The 22,871-nt window shown below is 45.5% G+C and overlaps 1 protein-coding gene across 1 annotated transcript in view; it reads left to right on the top strand.

The window, feature by feature from the left end:
* LOC127572459 (probable ATP-dependent RNA helicase DDX60) overlaps positions 1-22,871 on the top strand; it is a 104,061-nt gene that overhangs the window by 40,463 nt on the left and 40,727 nt on the right. Inside the window, exons 18-26 of the mRNA XM_052019745.1 lie at positions 2,278-2,373; positions 3,029-3,144; positions 4,861-4,991; positions 10,082-10,191; positions 11,467-11,571; positions 13,898-14,026; positions 17,854-17,981; positions 21,513-21,671; positions 22,139-22,277. Coding sequence (XP_051875705.1) covers positions 2,278-2,373; positions 3,029-3,144; positions 4,861-4,991; positions 10,082-10,191; positions 11,467-11,571; positions 13,898-14,026; positions 17,854-17,981; positions 21,513-21,671; positions 22,139-22,277 — 1,113 coding nt within the window. The remainder of the gene's footprint in view (positions 1-2,277; positions 2,374-3,028; positions 3,145-4,860; positions 4,992-10,081; positions 10,192-11,466; positions 11,572-13,897; positions 14,027-17,853; positions 17,982-21,512; positions 21,672-22,138; positions 22,278-22,871) is intronic.

Below are 22,871 nucleotides of genomic sequence, written 5' to 3'. Positions count from 1 at the left end.
TCCCCATTTCTCTATCATTCATGTGTCTATCTAAGAGTCTCTTAAATGTCCCTAATATTTCTGCCCCCACAATCTCCACTGGCAGTGCATTCCACGCACCCACCACTCTCTGTGTAAAAAAACTTACCCCTGACGTCCCACTTATATCTTCCTCCAATCACCTTAAAATTATGCCCCCTCGTGTTAACCATTGTCACCCTGGGAAAAAGTCTCTGACTGTCCACTTGATCTATGCCTCTTATCATCTTGTACACCTCTATCAAGTCACCTCTCATCCTCCTTCTCTCCAAAGAGAAAAGCCCAAGCTCTCTCAACCTATCCTCATAAGACATGCTCTCCAATCCAGGCAACATCCTGGTAAATCTCCTCTGCACCCTCTCTAAAGCTTCCACATCCTTCCTATAATGAGGTGACCAGAAACGAACACTCATAAATCTCCTTTAATCATTGCCCCTCTCACTATGAACCTATGCCCTCTTGCATTTGACATTTCTACCCTGAGAGAAAGACTCTAACTATCTGCCCTATCTAGGAAGGTGCTGCCAGGGGTGGTGGTGGGAGAAGATACGATAGAGGTGTTTAAGAGGCTCTTAGATAAGCACATGGGTGTGCAGAGAATGGAGGGATGTGGACATTGTGTAGGCAGAAGGGATTAGTTTAGTTAGACATTTAATTACTAGTTTAATTAGTTCAGCACAACATCGTGGGCTGAAGGGTCTGTTCCTGTGCTGTACTCTCCTATGTTCTATGCCTCTCATAATTTTATGAATTTCTATCAGGCTCATCTTCCCTCCTCAGGGGCAATTAGGGACGGGCAATAAATGCCCAGATCCTGCAAAATGAATAACCAAAATATAAAATGTGGTCCTCAATCCCTTGCTCCTTGAATTGATGGACACGGTGTAGGGTTGGAATCCAACAGAAAGTAGATCGGGGATGGATGACCAGTTATCTCTCCTGAAGCCCTTTGGTGCTGCACTTGGGGCTGTAGGATTACTTAACACTAAGGCCATTCCTAAACTAATTCAATTTCACCAAATGCAATCGAGATATTGTAAACTCCGGATCTCTAGGTTCACAATCTTGTGTATTAGTCGTCAGGGTCAAAGATCCAGGGCATAATTCCTTCCAGATTCTCTCGTAGAGGCAAGAAATTAGTGAGGATGTTTCATAAGATTCTGGTCAAGTGATGTCTTAGTAAATAAACAGTGTGAGCATTTCTCCTTTTACACAACATCAGGTTCACAGTCATTGGCTCGTAATGGTGAGCCAAGTTTAGAAGCCCCCACCAATAGGACAGGGCATCGAGTACTGAAGTTGGAATGTTATGTTGCAGTTGTGCAAGATGTTGGTGAGGTGCATTTAGAATATTGTGTTCAGTTTTGGTCACCCTGCTACAGGAAAGATGCCATTAAGCTGGAAAGAGTGCAGAAAAAAATTATGAGGTTATTGCCAGGACTCGTGGGTGTGAGTTATCAAGAGAGGTTGAGTAGGTTAGAACATTATTCATTGGAGTGTAGGAGAATGAGGGATGAACTGATAGAGGTGTATAAGATCATGAGGGTAAATCATAGATCGGGTGAATGTGCACGGTCTTTTTCCCAGGGTTGGGGAATCAATAACTAGAGGGCATAGGTTTAAGGTGAGAGGAGAGATTTAGTGGGAACCTGAGGGGCAACTTCTTCACCCATAGAGTGGTCAGTATATGGAACGAGCTGCCAGAGGAAGTGGTTGAGGTAGGTACAATAACAATATTTAATAGAAACTTGGACAGGTACATGATTAGGAAAGGTTTAGAGGGACATGGGCCAAATGTGGGCAAACGGGACTAGCTTAGTGGGCACCTTGGTCGGCATGGACCAGTTGGACCGAAGGGCCTGTTTCCATGCTATATGACGTTACGACTCTATGACAAAGCTTGCGTTGAAGAGGGAGATTTTCAGGAGGTGCAGGAGGTGCAGAGTTGAGGAGGTTACAAGAGTGTAGGGCCTGGCCGTTGATGCAGTGATGAAGATTGACGCGTGGCCAGAATCGGGGAGTTCAGGAGGCTGGCGGAGGTTCCAGTTAGTGTGGGAAAGACCTTGAAGGTAAGTTGGAAAGTATGAGTCCTTCGTCGTCTGGGGTCTAATGCAGATTGGTGACTGAAGAGGTAATGGCTGAACGGAGATGGTAACACAGTTTTGCATAATGTCAAGATAAAATGGGGTGAGAGATTACTGGCAAACAATGTTTCTCCACTGCTGTTGGAAAGACTGATGTCTTGCTCTTGATCTGCAGGTCCTGGTGACAGTACCACAGTGTTTAGAGATTCTCCTCCTCTCTCCCCACCAACAGGACTGGGCAAAGAGAATTCAATATGTGATTTTTGATGAGGTAAGAAACTATTCATAGGATCACACAGGACAGAAGCAAGCCCTTTGGCCCACTGAGTCTGTACCGACCATCAAGCACCCATCTGTACAGTGTTTGATGTGCTGGTCTGGAAGCTTCTTTGATCTGTATCACAATGATGCAGCATAACTTAGTTGAAGGTGTTGATGCCTGGTCTAATGTAGGCCGAGTAACATACACCATTGTCCTATGTTTGCTGAGGCAGAGGAGAACGTCTCATGGTCAGGTCAGTTTGCAAACCATCTCTCTTGAGCAGCCAGCCTCCTGCTGTGGGTAAGTGCTCTGTAGACAACATCGTTTGTTTACAAAGCTGTCCTTCTAATTTCAAGCAACACACAAAACTGCTGGAGGTATTCAGCAGGTCGGGCAGCATCTGTGGAGGGAAATGGACTGTCGACGTTTCGGGTCAAGACCCTTCATCTGGACTCAAAGAAAGAGGGGCGAATAGCCAGTGGGGAGGGAAACACACACATTGCTGGAGTGTTTTTATTTTCAAACTGATTTTACTGTTTGCAAGTTATATTAAGAACTGGTTCTAGTTTGAATTAAAGCTTGCTATAGTCACATAACTCCATAACTCCTGAATCCTTAGCACCCTTCTTGGGTGAAGTAATTAAGTCTTGACCTTGTGTTGCAGGTGCATTGCCTGGGTGGAGATATTGGTGCGGAAGTTTGGGAACATCTCCTGGTGATGATCCGTTGTCCTTTCCTGGCTCTGTCAGCGACCATCAGTAATCCAGAGGACCTCACTCAGTAATTCCAACCTAAAGCTTTTCCGCGTTTGCGTTGGTCCGGAATTTCCTCAAAGTGGGAAACGTCCTGCTGGCTGCTTTGAGTGGGTCCACCAGCGAGAGCCTCCTCAACCAGGTTGTCTCAGTGAGGCCTGAAACATTCCCCTAGACACAGGGAGATACTTTGATTCACACTAAAAAAGCAACTAAAGTATTGGACCTTAGTTAAGTTAATGTGACTTGCCTGAGGCTTACCTGTCTCCCTCACAGCCGTTCTTCTCCATTGGAGTGACAGAGCTGCAGAGGGTTCAAGGGGCAGCTTCTTCCCCTCTGCCATCAGATTTCTGGACAGTCCATGAACTCATGAACACTACCTCGTTATTCTTTTCTTCTCCTGTTGCATTATTTATTTATTTTTGTGGTTTACAGTCATTTTAAGTCTTTGCGCTGTACTGCTGCTGCAAAACAACAAATTTCACATCATCTAAGTCAGTGATAATAAATCTAATTCTGATTCTAATGACCAGGGAAGTCCAAGGCTGAACCAACTGTCAAAGATTTAAAGAGATGGAATGTGAGTGAATATCCCTGACATCCAAAAGCCTTCAGAGCTTTGAAAGAAAATTAATTTAAAAAATTAAAAAACACTGAAAAGCAGCTAAAATATTGGACCTTAATTAAATCAATGTGACTTGCCTGAAGCTTACTTGTCTCCCTCATAGCTGTTCTCCCTTGGAGGGTGTAGATCTCAGAGGGCAGAATTCCTGGCTGGGAAACTGCAGGACCTTTACGATCTACCACTGGACTGCAAGAGGATTCCAACTTTGGACTGCAGTCGGAATAACGATGATTTACAGATGTCCAGGACTTCCACATCTTCATTGTCGGAGCATAACCTCAAACTCCTCCGACATTTGAATGTGCCCACCCGTCCCCAAAACTTTCCCTGGTGCCCTGACCTGACTCACGTGCTCCTTATCCATTCCTGCCCGTCCACTCCCCGCTTTATCTCCACTGCAACTCCCACATTTTAAGCCCCTAATCCACTTGTGTTCCTCTACCTGCTCTCCCTTCTGGAATGGGAGGAGCAAAGATCCTTCCTCATTAAGTGGGCCGAGCCTGCTCCATATCCATGACGGCTTGACTCCTGCTGAAGTTCATAAGTGTTGCTCTCATATGAAACGTGCCTTGGGCCACTGAATGTTTACGGCTGGACGTTCCTCAGAACAGAGAACTTAGAACAGTACAGCACAAGAGCAGGCCATTCGGCCCACAATGACTGCACCTAATTAAACTAAATCTCTTCTGCCTGTACATGATCACGTGAAAAGAGATGACACAGACGGGACCTGTACTCACTGAAGTTTAGAAGAATGGTATAAAAATGTGTAAAATTTTTGTGGGCTTGACAGGTTTGATGCAGAGATGAATTTCTCCCCCCCAATGGGTACTGAATCTTTTGAATTCTGTACCCAAGAGGACTGTGGAGGATTAGTCTCTATTATTTAATATAGTATGTTAGTATCTATTATTTGATAGATCTTTGGATATGAAGGGGACCAAGGGGTATAGAGTTAGTGCCGGAGAGTGAGCCTGAGGTAAAACATCAGGCATGGTCAAGCTGAATAGATACAAGAGATGGAATGGTCTACTCTTGCTTCTGCTGGCTTCTTGGTCATAGTATGTAAGGAAAACCACATCATGAACTTTTACTGAACCTGTGTTATGTCGTTAACAGATGGCTGCAGTTGGTGAAGACCTATTGGAAACAAGTGGAGAGAGATTCTGAGGAACCTTCCTCAGCAACCACCAAGCAGAAGGGCAAGAGAAAGAAACACACCAAGAGCCAGTCCTTCAAAGTGAGACTAGGTACTGACAGCAACATGGAGAACATGTTGAAGAGTGCAAAGCCACAATACAACATTGGCTTGCAGGCTTTAGAGAAGGTGCAGAAGAGGTTCACCGGGATGCCGCCTGGATTAGAGGGCATGTGTTATAAGGAGAGGTTGGACAAACTTGGGTTGTTTTCTCTGGAGCAGCAGAGGCTGAGGGGGGAGCTGATTATGAGAGGCATAGATAGACAGCCGGTCTCTTTTTGCCAGGGTTGAAATGTCGAATACTAGAGGGCATACATTTAAGGTGAGAAGGGGAAAGTTCAAAGGAGATTGTGGGCAGTGAGTGGTGGGTGTCTGGAACGTGTTGCCGGGGTGGTGGTTGAGGCAGATACGATAGAGGGGTTTAAGAGGCTCTTAGATAGGCACATGAATGTGCAGAGAATGGAGGGATATGGACATTGTGTAGGCAGAAGGGTTTAATTTAATTACCAGCTGGGCTGAGAAGTGGCAGATGGAGTTCAACCCGGATAAGTGTGAAGTGATACACTTCGAGAGATTGAATTCGAAGGCAGTGTGGAGGAACAGAGGGATCTTGGGGTCCACGTCTATAGATCCCTTAAGGTTGCCACGCAGGTCGATAGGGTGTGTTGGCCTTCATTAGTTGGGGTATTGAGTTCAAGAGCCGCGAGGTGATGTTGCTGCTCTATAGACCTCTGATCAGACCACACTTAGAGTATTGTGTTCATTTCTGGTCCCCTCATTATAGAAAGGGTGGAAGATTTGGAGAGGGTGCAGAGGAGATTTACCAGGATGTTGCCTGGATTGGAGAGCATGTCTTATGAGGATAGGTTGAGTGAGCTAGGGCTTTTCTCTTTGGAGAGAAGGAGGATGAGAGGTGACTTGATAGAGGTGTACAAGATGATAAGAGGCATAGATCGAGTGGACAGTCAGAGACTTTTTCCCAGGGCAGCAATGGCTAACAGGAAGGGACATAATTTTAAGGTGATTGGAGAAAGGTATAAGTGGGATGTCAGAGGTAAGTTTTTTACACAGTGTGGTGGGTGCGTGGAACGCACTGCCAGCAGAGGTTGTGGGGGCAGATACATTCGGGACATTTAAGAGACTCTTAGATAGACACATGAATGACAGAACAATAGAGGGCTATGTGGGAGGGAAGGCTTAGATAGATCTTAGAGCAGGATAAAATGTCGGCACTACATAGTGGGCTGAAGGGCCTGTACTGTGCTGTAGTGTTCTATGTTCTACGTTCTAATACATCCTGAATTGCTTGTGCTAAAAATGCAGTGGTATGGTAGCTCTGTATTCATTACTCCTTTGTCTTGTCTCCATTCCAACTTTTCTGTTTTCTGCTGTAACATTCTGATTGACTGCTGCTCCTTACAATGCTCAGTACTGCTGCCTCATTACAGCAACAGCCCAGGATTGATGCTGAACTGTGGCCTCTCTGTGGAGTTTGCACATTGTCCCTGTGGCCACGCAGGTTTCCTTCAGCTGCTCTGGTTTCCTCCCACATCACAAAGACATGTGGTTTGGTCGGTTAATCGATCACTGTAAATTGCTCCCAGTGTAGGTCAAAAGTCAAAAGCTGAGTTTATTGTCAAAAGCAGAAGTACATGTATGCATGGGTGCAATGAGAAACTTCCTTGCAGCAGTATTAGAGGCACATAGCATCAGATACACAACATTCACAAGAAAAATATAAATTAAACATCAATTATACACAGTTTTTACAGGAAAGAACACAAGTAGAACAAAATAAAATCCATTGTAGTGCAAAGTGATCAAGGTGGTCATAGTGTTGCTGTACTGAGGTAGTGATTAGGGTTGTGCTGGTTGGTTCAAGAACCGAATGGTTGAAGGGAAATAGCTGTTGTTGAGCCTGGTAGTCTGGGACTTCAGGCTTCTGTACCTCCTGTCCGATGGCAGCTGCTAGAATGGTAGAATCTGGGAGCAGTTGATGGGAATATGGAGAGATTAATGTCAAATTGGTGTTTGAAACATAAACTCAGTTTCTCTCTCCACAGATGCCACCTGACTTGTTGAGTGTTTCCAGCATTTTCTGTTTTTCCTTCAGATTTCCAACATCAGTAGGTCTTCAATACCTTTGTCCCTCTGTTAATCTACCTTCCCTGTCGCATTTCTGTACTAGTGTCTTCTGCCACTTCCAGTAGTAACGAGTTCCACATTCTCACCACTTCTGATTTCCCTGTTGCATTTATTAGTGACTCATGTTTATAAACTCCTTTTTGATGTGCAACCATTTATTCCTGGTTCCGGCTTGCATTAATAATGTTGAAAATATTTTGAAACAGGAAACTGTAGCTTTGTTATAAACTGAGGATGTAATTCAATTGTAACTGCTGAAAAGATGTGTCATTTCTTGGAATGTAAACTTAAACAAAGAAGTTTCTGTCTCAGCCCTAAAAAGATACAAAAAACAGTTGCGTTAATGTAGCACCTAGCACTATTTCTTCACAAGCTGTTGAAACGAGAAGCACTCGTTGGATGGGTTTCTGGTGGTGCTGATCGAGAGCTTAGGCAGTCTGGTTCTGTATTCCTTGGAGTTTAGAGGAATGAGGGGTGACTTTATTTAAACATGTAAGATCCTGAGGGAAGATGACAGGGTAGATGTTGAGATGTTTTCACTAGTGGGAGAGTCATGAACAAGGGGACATAGGTACAAAATAAGGAACTGATCATTTGAAATGGAGGTGCGTCAAAATTTCTTCTCTCTGAGGGTAGTGAATCTCCGTCCCTTTCCATTTGACCTCCCAAAGTGCAACACCTCACCCTGCCCGGATTAAACTTTATCTGCCATTTCTCCACCCATATCTTTAACTGTTCTACAGTATATACCGCTGTATCTTTTGACACACTTCTTCACTGTCCACAACTTCACCAATCTTTGTGTCTAAGGAATACAGATCCAAACTGAGTCCTCATTCTGTGTCTCTGAGGGTGGTGGAAGCCAGATTATTAGATATATTTAAATTAATATTTGAAAGATCAAGGAATTGAGGGCTATGGGGAACGGGGACAGAAGAGGAGTTTTGAGGCCAGCATAGATCAGCCATGATCAGATTGAAAGGTGGGGCAGGTTTGAGGGGCTGAGTGGTCTACTCCTTCTCCTATTTTCTTGTGTCCTTGTGTTCTGTTGAAAGAACGCAGGCCAGGAGAAATGCTCCTGCTGCTTTGAGTTACCCTGCCGTGATCATCAAAATGCATTGGACAGGATCTCAACTCAGCATCTCTGAGGGTTGCAATTCTGACAGTACTCCCGCAGTGCAAGAACTGGAGTATACTGGAAACGCTAAGCAGGTCAGGCAGCCTCTGTGAAAAGAGAAACAGTTAACGTTTCGGGTCAAAACCCCTTCATTAGAACCGAGAAAGAGAGAAAACAAATAAGTCTGAGTCACAGGGAAGTTGTGGGAAGGTGGTGGTTGGAACAAAGGGAATCTATGTTACAAGATAAAATGTCACAGCCATTAAATAGACACTTAATCTCCTCTGTCTGTGCAATGTGTTGCTAATGTTGTGAAGTGACTTGGATGAAACTGTAGGTGGGTGGGTGAGTGAGTTTGCAGATGACCCAAAGATCAGTGGAGCTGTGGGCAGTGAAGCAGGTTGTCAAAGGATACAGCGGGATATAGATCAGTTACAGATATGGGCAGAGAAATGGCAAAAGCAGTTTAATCCAGGGGAGTGTGAGGTGCTGCACTTTTGGAGGTCAAATGTAAGGGGAAAGTATGCAGTTAATGGCAGGGCTCTTAATAACATAGACATACAGAGGGATCTTGGGGTCCAAGTCCATAACTCACTGAAAGTGACCATGCAAGTAGATAGGGTGGTAAAGATGGCACATGGCATGCTTGCCTTCACTGGTCAGAGTATTAAGAGTAAGGAAGTCTTATTCCATTTATATAAAACTTTAGTTAGGCTGCACTTGGAGTATTGTGTGCAGTTCTGGTCGTCCCATTACCGGAAAGGTGTGGAGGTTTTAGAAAGGGTGCAGAAGATGTTTACCAGGATGTTGCCTAGGTTAGAGGTTATGAGCTATAAGGAGAGGTTGGACAAACTTGGGTTGTTTTCTCTGGAGCACCAGAGGCTGAGGGGAGAACTGATAGAAGTTTATAAAATTATGAGAGGCATAGATAGGGTAGACAAGCCAGAATCTTTCCCCCAGGATAGAAATGTCAAATACTAGAGGGCATGCATTTAAGATGTGAGGGGGGAAAGTTAAAGGGAGATGTGAGGGGCAGGTTTTTTTACACAGAGAGTGGTGGGTGCCTGGAACAGGCTGCCAGGGGTGATGGTGGAAGCAGATGTGAGTGTGGTATTGAAGAAGCTGTTAGATAGACATGAATATGCAGGGTATGGAGGGATATGGATCATGTGCAGGCAGAAGGGATTTAATTTAATTTGGGATCATCTAGGCACAGTCATCATGAGCCACAGTCCCTGTTCCTGTGCTGTACTGTGCTACGTTCTTGTGTTGTAAGTCTGGGTAATATTGTCTGGCGCACTGGGACGGACCCATCAGGCCAGAATATACAAATGAAAGGAAAAAGGGGAGAGAGGGACCGAAGGCAAAGACGTACAGTCTTGGTGCAATCGGAAAGAAAGAACTAGTTACCTAAGGTTGGAGAATTCAATATCGAGTCCTGCAGATTGCAATGCGCCCAGACAGAAGATGAGGTGTCATCCCCTGAGCTTGCATTATGCCTCATTGTAACACTGAGCCAGAGAGGTCAGTGTGGGAGTGGGATAGAGAATTAAAGTGACAGGCAGCTCAACTTCATCCCTGGAGACTGCAGAGTTTGCTGAGTTGACCATTTTCTGTTTATTTTTGTTTCATATTTCCAGCATCTGTAATTTTTTCCTTCAAAATTTTCATTTAACATAGATTATATGCTCAAATCCCCTTGTGGAGCTACAACCAACTTTCTTAATGCATCTGAGTCACACTTACTGATAAACACTTTCAACTGGATTTATTTATCTGTTCTGAAGCCATTCACACACACTGCAATATCACTTGCGGTTTAATTGTTGCACAATTAACAGAAGTACATCGAAGTAATGGTTATTTCCTGTTGTCTGCAGTCACTTACGGAGAACGATACAATGACCTTGAAAACTTTGTGTGTGACTTTGAAGATGACAAATACAAATTTGTTCCCTACCATCCCTGTGCTGCCTTAACAGTGGATCATGTAAGTTGCAGTTGCCTTGGAATAATTTGACTAACACAGGGATTGAGATGAGGTTATAGAGTCAAAGAGTCATTCAGCCCAACTGGTCCATGCTGACCAAAATGTCCATCTAAGCTCGTCCCATTTGCCCGCATTTGGCCCACATCCCTCTAAACCTTTCCTATCCATGGACCTGTCCAAATACCTTTTAAATCTTGTTAATGTACCTGCCTCAACCACTTCCTCTGGCAGCTCATTCCAGGTTGTGCTGTGGTTATAGCACTTTGTTAGTATTACAGGGCTTGAACTAACAATTTAAATAGTGTCCCTGATGTAGATTCATATGAATTTTATTAAACAAAATGGGACCAGGACACTAACGGGATATTAGGACCAAAAGTGCGGTCAAAGTGGTGGGTTTCAAGGAGCATCTGGAGAGACAGTCAGGTTCAGGGACAGAATCCCAGAGGTGCTACTGCCTCTTCTTCTCTTTCCTCATCGCTAGTCCCTTGGGATTGAGGGTGACTTGGTTCTACTCCAGGTCTGAGGAGTGCAGGGTTTCTGTGCCCGAATTCTTCCAACATGCAGTGGCCATTGAACACCAGCTACAATACCGTCTTGGACAATGACAAGGAGGGCCAAGGCAACTGGAGACACACACACACACACACACACACACACACACACACACACACACACACACACACACACACACACACATATACACACACACACACGCACGCATGAACAATCACACACACTGATACACACACATGCACACACACACACGAACAATCACACACAAACACACGCATGGACAATCACACACACTGACGCACACACACACATACACACACAAACACACAGACACACACACAAACACAAAGATAAACACACACACACACAAACACACAGGCACACACACACACAAACACAGATACACACACATGCGATCACTCACACACACAAACACACGCACACACACGTGCGCGTGTGCACACACACACACACACATGATCACGCATACACACACAGACACACACACGCACACGCACACGCAGACACAGACACACACACGCACACAAAATGATGCCAAATTAAACTAATCCCATCTGCCTGCACATGATCCATATCCCTACGTTCTATGGTTTACAATCTGACTACAAGGCAGAGAGGAGGAGAGCAGAGTTCCTGTGCACTAGTGCCATTCTCACTAGCAGCTGTACAGGTTCTTGTAAAGATCTCTGACCCAGTCCGGTTCAACAGCACTTAGAACAATGTGATTTTGTCTCACAGATTATAAATTACGGGATCCCATCTGACCTTGCACTTTCTCCAGCTGAGTGCCTCAGACTGTACGACACAATGGCAGGTGTATCGCAGGGGTGGCCAAGGGCGCAGGTAGGTTAAAGTGCTGAAGTGACAACAGGAGATAATGACACAGGAGCAGTTCATTCACCTCACTGTGTGTATAGTTTTGTGTATAATTTATGTTTAACTGACGTTTTACGAGAGGAGGTTTACAAGAATGATCCCAGGGATGAAAGGGTTAACGTACGAGGAGAGTTTGGCTCTGGGCCTGTACTCACTGGAGTTTAGAAGGATGAGGGAGGATCTCATTGAAACCTACCGAATATTGAAAGGCCTGGATAGAGTGGACGTGGAGAGGGTGTTTCCAGTAGTGGGAGAGTCTACGACCAGAGGGCACAGCCTCAGAATAGAAGGATGTCCCTTTAGAACGGGGATGAGGAGGAATTTCTTCAGCCAGTGGGTGGTGAATCTGTGGAATTCATTGGCACAGAGGGCTGTGGAGGCCAACTCATTGGGTGTATTTGAGGCAGAAATTGATAGGCTCTTGATTAGTAAGGGCGTCAAAGGTAACAGGGAGAAGGCAGGAGAATGGGGTTGAGAGGGAAAAATAAATCAGCCATGCTTGAATGGCAGAGCAGACTTGATGGGCTGAATGGCCTAATTCTGCTCCTGTATTTTATGGTCTTATGGTTTTTTCTTGTGAATGCTGCTTATCTGATGCCACGTGCCTGTGATGCTGCTGTAAGTAAGTTTTTCATTGCACCTCTGCACACACGTACTTGTGCAGGTGACAATAAACTCAACTTTGACTTTGGCAGCTCAATATCACATCCAATGCAGTGTGCAGTGTCAACTCCACCCTCACCTTACCTACCCACTGGGTGTCAAACCCACCCCCACCTTACCCACCCACTGGGTGTGAACACCACCCCCACCTTACCCACCCACTGGTTGTCAAACCCACCCCCACCTTACCCACCCACGGTGTGAACACCACCCCCACCTTACCCACCCACTGGTTGTCAACCCCACCCCCACCTTACCCACCCACTGGGTGTGAACACCACCCCCACCTTACCCACCCACTGGGTGTCAACGCCACCCCCACCTTACCCCACCTACTGGGTGTCAACCCCACCTCAGCAGTGCTGAGGGAGTGGTGCACTGTCAGAGAGACAGTACAGGAAACACTACTCTACAGGAGAGTGCAGCACTGTCAGAGGGATAAGTCCTGAGGGAGCACTGCACCATCAGTGTTGCAGTACTGGGAGTATGTTACACTGAAGGAACACTACTACCTGCAGGGCAATACTGTGGGAATGGAGGGCAGATGGCTCCCTCCAACTAGAACGCTGGTGAGAACACATCTAGAACATCAAAGTCAAGTTCATTATCATGTGCACAAGTACGCGTATGCGCAGGTTCAATCAAAAACTTACTTGCAGCAGCATCACAGGCACATAGCATCAGATAGGCAGCATTCACAAGAAAAACATAAATTAAACATAAATGATACACAATTTTTACAAGAAAGAACACGATTAGAACAAAAAACAAAGTCCATTTTAGTGCAAAGTGGTCAAAGTGGTCACAGTGTTGCTATACTGAGGCAGTGATTAGGGTTGTGCCGGTTGGTTCAAGAACCGAATGGTTGAAGGGAAGTAGCTGTTCCTGAACCTGGCGGTGTGGGACTTCAGGCTTCTGTACCTCCTGCCCGATGGTAGCTGTGAGAAGATGGCATGGCCCGGATGGTGGGCATCTTTGATGATGGATGTTGCCTTCATGTAGATATTGTGTAGTTAAGGAAGGTTATACCTACGACAGAGGAAGTGCAACAAGGGTCTCGACATTGGTTCCTGGGATGAGGATAACCTCTAATTTCTGAAGTTTAGAAGAATGTGCAAAATGTGCAGACTTCTTACAGTGCTTGACAAGGTAGATGTGGGGAGGACCTTTCTCCTGACAGGGGTCTATAACCGGGGGTGGGAGGGGGGAAGATGAGAAGAAGTTTTTTACCCAGACAGAAAATGGTTGAAGAAAGTCACAGGATTTGGAGTTAATGCAGGAAAGAAGCTCTGAGGTCAAAGATCAGCCTTAGGAGAACATAAGAGATAGAAGATAGAACATAGAACAATACAGCACAGGAACAGTCCTTTCGCCATGTCCTCAGGAGATTCAGAGGAAACATGCTCCTCATGATTTACAGCCAATGACATGTATTATCAGAAAGAGATGTTATCCACCTTCATTTTCTGTGATTGAAATAATTGTCAAGCCTTCATGGGGTTAGAAGGAGGTCATTTGGCCCATTGTGTGCCTGCTTACTAAAACAACTATGGTCTTTTAACGGTACACTTGCCATTTATGGAGTATAATGGCATCCTCTCCCATTGCTAATGGCATGCCTCCACTTCAGGAGCTCGACCCAGAGATGTACAAGTCCTTTAAGAACAAGATCGTTATCCGGAGGTCCGATGTGAGAGAATATGAAGCTGAGCTGAAGAAGGAACTTGCAGGATGGATTGAAACTGGGCGGACAAATGAGGTAGGTGTGTCTCCATTTATGAATGAAAACACCGAGCTTTCAGTACAATGGGTTGGGTTTATGCTCCTTCTGGCCTCTTTTTCACCCCATCATCACATCCCATTCTTTTCTCCCTCACCTGGTAAGCTGCGCTTTCAACACGTTCCTTCCTCAACCATTTCTGATGCTAGTCAGTTCCACAATTCACATCTCTGGTTGGTCCTCAATACACTGGTGGATTTATCAGTACCTACCTCATGGCCTTTAGTTCTGGGGTCTCCTTCAAAAGGACATGTTTTCCGCACATCAGTCCCATGAAACTCTTCCCATGATGTTAGAGATCTCTCTGTTACCCGTCAGCTTTCTACATTCAGGAAAGAAGACCCCAATCCATTCGATTTTCCAAACCTTGTCACTGATCTCGACAGCGATCACGGCAGGCATTAATGGATCGGTTCTACACTGTCGGAGGATAGTTTTGCTTCTGACACCTTAAGGCTGTTCCACCACCTCTAGGCATGGTCAGTAGTGTGATGTAATACGGTCCACTTGCCTGATTGAGTTCAGCTCCAACAATCGAGAAGCTCGACACAATCCAGGACAAAGCAGTCCACTTTGGCGCCCCATCCATCACCCATCACCCTAAGCCTTCGCTCCATCACCGGCGCACAGTGGCTATTGTGTGTGCTATTTATACATTAACTGCAGTTAGTCACATAGGTTAGTCCAACAGCATCTCCCAAACCCATGACCAATAGCATCAAGAAGTACAAATGACAGCAGGCACATTGGAACACCAACGCCTGCAGGTTCCCCTCCATCCTGATGAAGAGACCGAAATATATTGTCAGTCCTTCAGTTTTGCGGGGTTTGAGAGCTGGAACTCCCTCCCCAACACTATTGGGAGAAGACGTTCATCAGAGTGACTGCTGTGGAACAAGAAAGTGGTTCTCGTTCTCGGGGGCAATAGGGGCTGGGCAATGAACGTCAACGATGCCCGCATCCTGAGAAATGAATAAATAATCAAATCTGGAAGGGCACTGCACAGGGTTTCAGGATTCTTCGTAGAATAGCGACATGAACTGACGCAAGTACAGTACTGAGGGAGTGCCACATTCCCAGAGAGTCGGACCTCACTGAGGCCAAAATAAAATTGCAATTTTCAGGAGAGCCAGGACTCTGTCTACACTTCCCCCTGCCCTGGGAAAGCAGCCAACATAATCAAGGACTCCTCCCACCCCACCCCTCTTCCCTCCCCTCCCGTCGGGCAGAAGATACAAAAGTTTGAGAACATTTACCACCAGGCTCAAGGACAGCTCCTATCCCGCTGTTATCAGACTTTTGAACGGATCTCTCATACGCTTAAGATGAACTCTTGATCTCTCAATGTACCTCGTCGTAGCCCTTGCACTTTATTTGTCTACCTGCACTGCACTTTCTCTGTAACTGTAACAGTATATTCTGCATTCTGCTTTCATTTTACTACCTCAATGTAACTGTGTATGGAATGATCTGTCTGGATGGCACGCAAACAAAAGATTCTCACTGTATCTCGGTACTTGTGACAATAATAAACCAGTTACAGTCACTAGTTACCTCTCAGCAATTGCTGGAGCCCTGGCAGGGGCATTGGTATCTTCATTAGCCACAGGAGACATACTGAAAGACTGGAGGGTGGCTAACGTTGTGCCTTTATTTAAGAAAGGCTGCAAGGACAAGCCAGGGAACTACAGGCCGGTGAGCCTAACATCATTGGTGGGTAACTTACTGGAGGGATTCTGAGAGACACGACCTATCAGCATTTGGAAAGGCAAGGACTGATTAAGGACAGGCAGCACGATTTTGTGTGTAAGAAATCATGTCTCAAGAACTTAATTGAGTTTTTTGAAGAGGTGACCAAGAGGGCAGGGTGGTAGGCATTGTCTACATGGACTCACAAGGCTTTTGACAAGGTCCCGCATGGTACATTGGTCCGGAAGGTGATCTCACATGGGGTCCAGGGTGAGCTAGCCAACTGGATACAAAATTGGCTTGGCAGGAGGAACCAGAGGGTGGCAGTGGAGGGATGTTTTTCAGATTAGAGGTCTGTGACCAGTGGCGTGCCGCAGGGATCGGTGCTGGGTCCCCTGTTTGTCGTATGTATTAACGATTTGGTTGAGACTGTGGGTGACATGATGAATAAGTTTGCAATGACACCAGAAATGGTGGTGTGGTGGACAGTGATATGGGTTGTCTGCGGTTACAGGGTTCACAACCTCCAAACAAAGGTTCTGGGATTCAGGATAGAGATGGGAATAAATTTCCTCGCCCGGAGAGCAACGCATCTTTGGAACTCTTCACCCATGAGGGCTGTGGAGGATCAATCACTGAGTATATTCAGGGTAGAAACTGTCAAATATTTAGGGATTCAAAGGATATGAGATACGTGCAGGAAAGTGGGGCTCAGATGAAAGATCAGTCATAATCTGAAGAACAGGATCAAGGGACCTATTCCTGCTTCAATTTCTTATGTTCTTATTCTGCACTGCGATTGCTGGATTTGATAGAGGTCATGAGGAAATGAATAAGATTGATCACTACAATTGGCCAGCAACACTATTATTAATATAGAGTTGCCAAGATTTCAGATTACCATGGAGTTTCAAGAATTAAATAATAATCACCCAGGACATTGCTGTGAGCCACACGGAGAGGGGCATTCAAAAGATCATTCCTCCATTTCCTTACATTTCCCTTGCTTGTTTTTCTGGATAAGGCCCTTTGATCATGGGAATCTGGGAGGTCAGAGAGCAGGTGAAGAATCGGAATTGGTTTACTATTGTCACATGCACCGAGATACGGTGAAAAGCTTTTGTTTGCGTGCCATCCAGACAGATCATGCCTTATATCGACACTTTACTGGCATTAAAAAGAAAACAGAATGCAGAACATACGGTAGTAGCCACAGCGAAAGTGCGGTACAGGTAGTCAAATAAAGTGCAAGGGCCACGATGAGGTAGATTGGGAGATCAAGAGTTCATCTTTAGTGTATGAGGTCTGTTCAAGGTCTGATAACAGCGGGATAGAAGCTGATCTTGAGTCTGGTGGTACGTGCTTTCTAGCTTTTGTATCTTCTACCTGACAGGAGAGGGGAGAAGAGAGAATGACTGGGGTGGGAGGGGTCCTTAATTATGTTGGCTGCATTCCGGAGGCAATGGGAAGTGTGGACAGAGTCAATGGAGGAAGATATCCAGGCCGGATTGGCGATCCTGTTAAATGCCCGGATGGCAGGAGGTGCGTGAGGTGGAGATGATGAGATGGTTTGGTTGAGGGGGTGGAGGGGAGTGGGGGGGCTGTATGGGGTTCCTCTCTTCCAGGGAAGAACAAGCCCACCCATAGAGGACGGTTCATGGTCTTCCTGATTGGGGAATCGGTGCTGCTGTTAATTATAACATTTTAATTATGCTCTAAAAATTATGGGAGGCATAGATAGGGTAGTCAGTCAGAATCTTTCTCCCAGGGTAGAAATGTCAAATACTAGAGGGCTTGCATGAAGATGAGAGTGGAAAAGAAAGGAGGTGTGCAGGGCAAGTTTTTTAAAGAGAGTGGAGGGTGCCTGGAACGGGCTGCCAGGGGTAGTGGTAGAAGCAGATACAGTAACGGCATTTAAGAGGCTTTTAGATAGACACATGAACAGGCAGGGAATGGAGGGATAGGGGTCATATGCAGGAGGATGGGATTTTGTTTAATACGGCCTCGTGTTCGGCGTAGGCATTGTGGGCTGAAGGGCCTGTTCCTGTGCTGTACTGTTCTATGTTCTATGTTAATGGTATAACATCATGGTATAACAAGTCCTTGAACTTTCCCAGGTCAAGGACGTGCTGTTGATGCTGGCACCGAAAGCTAAAGGGATTTTTGGGAGAGAGCACAAAGATAACTTCCCGCTTCTGGTTGAAACCCTTCAGAAACAGAATGGTTTGCCAGCTATATTCTTCATGTAAGTAACTCGCAGCATGAATCCGTCTGCTCATTTATAGAATCATACGCCGCAGAACAGGCCCTTCGGCCCACCAAGTCTGTGCCGACCATCAACCAGCCATTTACTCAAATCCCATTTTATTCCACCCACATTCTCACCAAGCCCCTCCAGATTCCTCCACTCACCCACACACTCGGGGTAATTTACAGTGACCAATTAATCTGCCAACCTGCTTGTCTTTGGGACGTGGGAGGAAACTGGAGCACCCGGAAGAAACCCATGTGGTCACAGGGAGAACGTGCAAACTCCACACAGAGGGCACCTGGGGTCAAGATTGAACCTGGGTCACTGGAGCTGAGAGGCAGCAGCTCTACCAGCTGTGCCACTGTGCTGCCCCAATTTGGACATTTAATTCCAGATGAAGGGTCTTGACCCGAAACGCAGACTGTCCATTTCCCTCCACAGATGCTGCCTGACCTGCTGAGTTCTTCCAGCTTTTTGTGTGTTACTGTGGACATTTGGTAAACCTGTGTGCAGAGGAGATTCCACTTTCTTGCCCAATTGACTGGACAATTGATACGGTTACATCTCATCGCGTTTTGCTCGGTCTTCTAATGTCTCCAGACGACTTCATCCAAATGCACAGGACTTTGGACCAAGAACTGGCAAATAGGGTTAATCTATATAACTCTTTTATGGTCACTAAAAATACGAAGGGCTGAATGGTCTCTTTCGTTTCATAAATGTCTTTGATTGTGCGGTTCGTTGTCCAATCTGATATTTGGAGTCACAGAGTCAAACAGCACGGAAACAGGCCCTTCGGCCCAACTGGTCCATGCTGACTGTGTTGCCCAGCGAGCTAGTCCCATCTGCTCATGTTTGGCCCAGAGCCCTCTAAACCGCTCCTATCCATGTACTTACCTAGATGGCTAATGTGCCCGTCTCAACCACTATTTCTGGCAGCTCATTCCAAATATGCACCACCCTTTGCGTGGAGAAGCTGCCCCTGATGTCCCTTTAAAATCTCCCGCCTCTGATCTTAAACCTATGCCCTCTTGTTTTTAGCACCCCCTCCCTTGGAAAAAGACTATGTGCTTTCACTTTGTCTATGCCCCTCATGATCTTGTAGAGATCAAATCACCCCTCATTCTCCAAAGTTCCAGGGAATTTGCTCCTGGGAAGTGCTTTGGGAAGCTTTATATATTAAGGGTACTGCAAGAATATATGTTGCTGTAGTCCATCGTACTGTCAGTGGTCTCTTCCCATAATCACAGTAGATCACACAGATCACAGTAAGCCCAGGAACAGCTCCTTCAGCCCAGGATATCTGTGCCGAACACAACACCGAATTAAACTAAGTCTTTTCTGCCTGTAAATGATCCCTCTCCCTCCATTCCCTGCCTGTTCATGTGTCTTATCTAACAGCCTCTTAAATACCACCATCATATCTGCTTCCACCCCCACATCTGGCAACCTGTTCCAGCACCCACCACTCTCTGTGTAAAAAAAAACTTGCCCCACACATCTCTTTTAAACTTTTCCCCTCCCACCTTACAGCTATGCCCTCTAGTATTTGACATCTCTACCTTGGGAGAAAGATTCTGACTGTCTACCCTATCTATTGCCTCTCATAATTTTATAAACTTCCGAAGACTCTGCTGATTGTAAGGTAGGATAAGATCTTTATTAGTCACGTACAATGAAACACACAGTGAAATGCATCTTTTGCGTAGAGTGTTCTGGGGGCAGCCCGCAAGTGTTGCCACGCTTCCGGCGCCAACATAGCATGCCCACAACTTCCTAACCTGTACGTCTTTGAAATGTGGGAGGAAACCGAAGCACCCGGAGGAAACCCACACAGACACGGGGAGAACGTACAAACTCCTTACAGACGGTGGCCGGATTTGAACTTGGGTCACTGGCACTGTAAAGCATTTGAATACCTAATCAGATTAAGGGCAAGACCCTTAACAGTGTTGAAGAGCAGAAAGACCTTGGGGTGCAAGTCCATGACTCATTGAAAGTGGCTACACAGGTAGACAGGGTGGTTAAGAAGGCTTATGGAATGCTTGCATTTATTAATCGAGGTATTGAGTATAGGAGTCAAGAAGCTATGATGCATCTCTGTAGAACTCTGGTTGGGTCACATTTAGAGTATTGTGTGCAATTCTGGTCACCTCACTATAGGAAGGATGTGGAGGCTTTAGAGAGGGTGCAGAGGAGGTTTGCTAGGATGCTGCCTGGATTAGAGGGCATGTGCTATCAGGAGAAGCTGGACAAACTTGGGCTCCTTTCCCTGGAGCGACGGAGGCTGAGGGGTGATCTGTTGGATGTATAAAAAATTATGAGGGGCATAGATAGGATGGACAAGCAATATCTTTTTCCCATTATTGAGCAATCCAATACCAGAGGGCATGTATTTAAGGTGAGAGAGGGTAGGTTCAGAACAGACATGAGGGGTATGTTTTTTTACTGAGAGAGTGGTGGATGCCTGGAATGTATTTCCTGAGAGGGTGGTGGAGGCAAATTCATTGGGGGAATTTAAGAAGGGCTTAGATGGGCACATGAATGAGAGGAAAATAGAGGGATATGGGCATCCTGTAGGTAGGAGGGAATAGCTACGTCAGCACAACATTGTGGGCTGAAGGGCCTGTTCTGTGCCGTACTGGTCTATGTTCTGTTCTATTATGTGGAGCTCTTAACACTGTAACTGTCCAACAAGACAGTAAGCTAAGGTGTTGTCTTTCCCTGAGCATACTTGAAGGTAAATAGCCACCGAGTTCAACAAGGTTTATCCCTCGAGTATCAATGCTAATCATGATTACATTGTGCACATTGGCTGGTACAATTCCCATGATACAACAGTGAAAATATTTCACTGGCTATAAGACATTGGTAATTGGTTTAGTATTGTCACTTGTACTGAGATACAGTGAAAAGCTTTTGTTTGTGTGCCATCCAGACAGATCATTCCAACTATAAGTACACCGATGTAGTACGTAAGATTAAAAAAATACAGACTGCAGAATGTAGTGTTATAGTTACAGAGAAAGTGTAGTGCAGGTGGACAAATAAAATGGAAGGTCCATGACAAAGTGGACTGAGAGATCAAGAGTTCATATTTAACGCACAAGAGGTCCATTCAAGAGCCTTATAACAGCAGGATAGAAGCTGTCCTTGAGCCTGGTGGTATCTGCTCTCAGGATTTTGTATCTTCTGCCTGATGGGAGAAGGGAGAAGAGAGAATGCTCAGGGTGGGAGGGGTCCTTGATTATGTTGGCTGCTTTCCCCAGGCAGCAGGAAGTGTAGACAGTGTCAATGGAGGGGAGGTTGGTTTGGGTGATCTACTGGGCTGTGTTCAAACTCCCTGCAACTTCTTGCGGTCTCGGGCAGAGCAGTTGCCATACCAAGCTGTGGTGCATCCGGAGAGGATGCTCTCTGTGGTGAAACATGCTATAGAAATGCACCCTGCTTTTTTTACACACAATAACCCACTGACACATTGTGTTGCTGGCTTCAGACACTAACTAGCCTGCATTTTTGTTTCAGGTTCAATCCATCATTGGTTGAGGGCTTTGCTGATGACATACTGAGACACCTGTTGAGGAAAGCGCAAAGCAAAAAGAAGCCAGGTCATGACAAAACCAAGCTGCAAATAGAAAGCAGGATTGTCAAGCTATTGAAGTACCTGGAAAAGGAGAAGACTTTGTAAGTAGCTTTTTGCATCTTCCATTCCAAGGACTGAAAGTCTCAGAAGGCAGAGGTCCCTGGCTACTGGACAGAACTGGCTATGCTGTTGATTGGAGGATGATGATGTTGAGGTGGGCAATTGTTGGTGTTTTGGATTAAGACCCTGCACCATTGAATCCTGATGCAGGGTTTCGACCCAAAATGTTTGTCAATGTTCCTTCCCTCCCACAGACGCTGAGTTCCTCCAGCAGATTGCTGCTTCAGATTCCAGCATCTGCAGTCTCCTAAGTATCAGATTATGTCTTTGTATCTTTCTGGCTTGGGATTTGAACACAGAATCTTCTAACTCAGTGGTGAGAGAGCATCATCTTTGGAAACGAGGTGCAAACTTGTTTTGTAGCCTTTCGCCATCCCGGGGCTGGCAATTCTAAGCTGTAAATATTTTGCTTAATTTTCTTCTCCATCCGATTTTTCCCTTTTGAAAGGACACATCCCAGCAGGAAACAAGCCGAGAGGCTGACACAATGTCAGACAGAATACGAATCATTAACCAAGAAGCACCAAGAACTTCAAAAACTTCCTCCGGACTGTACATTTGCCCAGATTTCTGCAGCAGATCAAAAGGTAAGGGGGAGGATATCTGATAGAACATACCTTTAGACTTCAAAGTACACACAGCTTTTTGTGCTGGTTTGGAGGGAATGTGAGCTGGTAATGGCAAAATGGGGGCAACAGGGTTTCTGGGAGCTGAGCCACTAACAGGGCCAACAGTGTGACAGCTCACCAACCAGATTAAGCATTAAGAAAGGAACAAAGAGGTGGTAGAGGAAGAGGGTGAATTGAACTCCAATCAGGTACCTAAGAAGGAATGAAAAGATGGAAAGAAATATTGGATGAGGAAAGATGGAGATAGTGGAAAATGGAAGAGTAAGAATCTATGACATTTAAATTTGAAATCTGAAGCCTCTAACAGTGTGGACGAATGAGGCACAGGAGGTTAGTCTGATGCCTTTCCACACCAAAGCAGTTAATTGTAATTACAGCAACAACATCATTTACCCTGAAACCTGTAGTAGGTGACATGGCTGATGAATGTCCAAATCTTGCAACTTCTCAAAAGTAAAGGGTCATTCATGGTCAAATTCTGTGAAGCTAATGGTGAAGTGTGTATTTCCGTGTGTGTGTGTGTGTGTGTGTGTGTTTATTTTCTAAAGTTCC

This window comes from Pristis pectinata, chromosome 7 (assembly GCF_009764475.1).
Source record: "Pristis pectinata isolate sPriPec2 chromosome 7, sPriPec2.1.pri, whole genome shotgun sequence".
Lineage (NCBI taxonomy): Eukaryota > Metazoa > Chordata > Chondrichthyes > Rhinopristiformes > Pristidae > Pristis > Pristis pectinata.
This window is presented reverse-complemented; position numbering and strand designations above follow the sequence as displayed.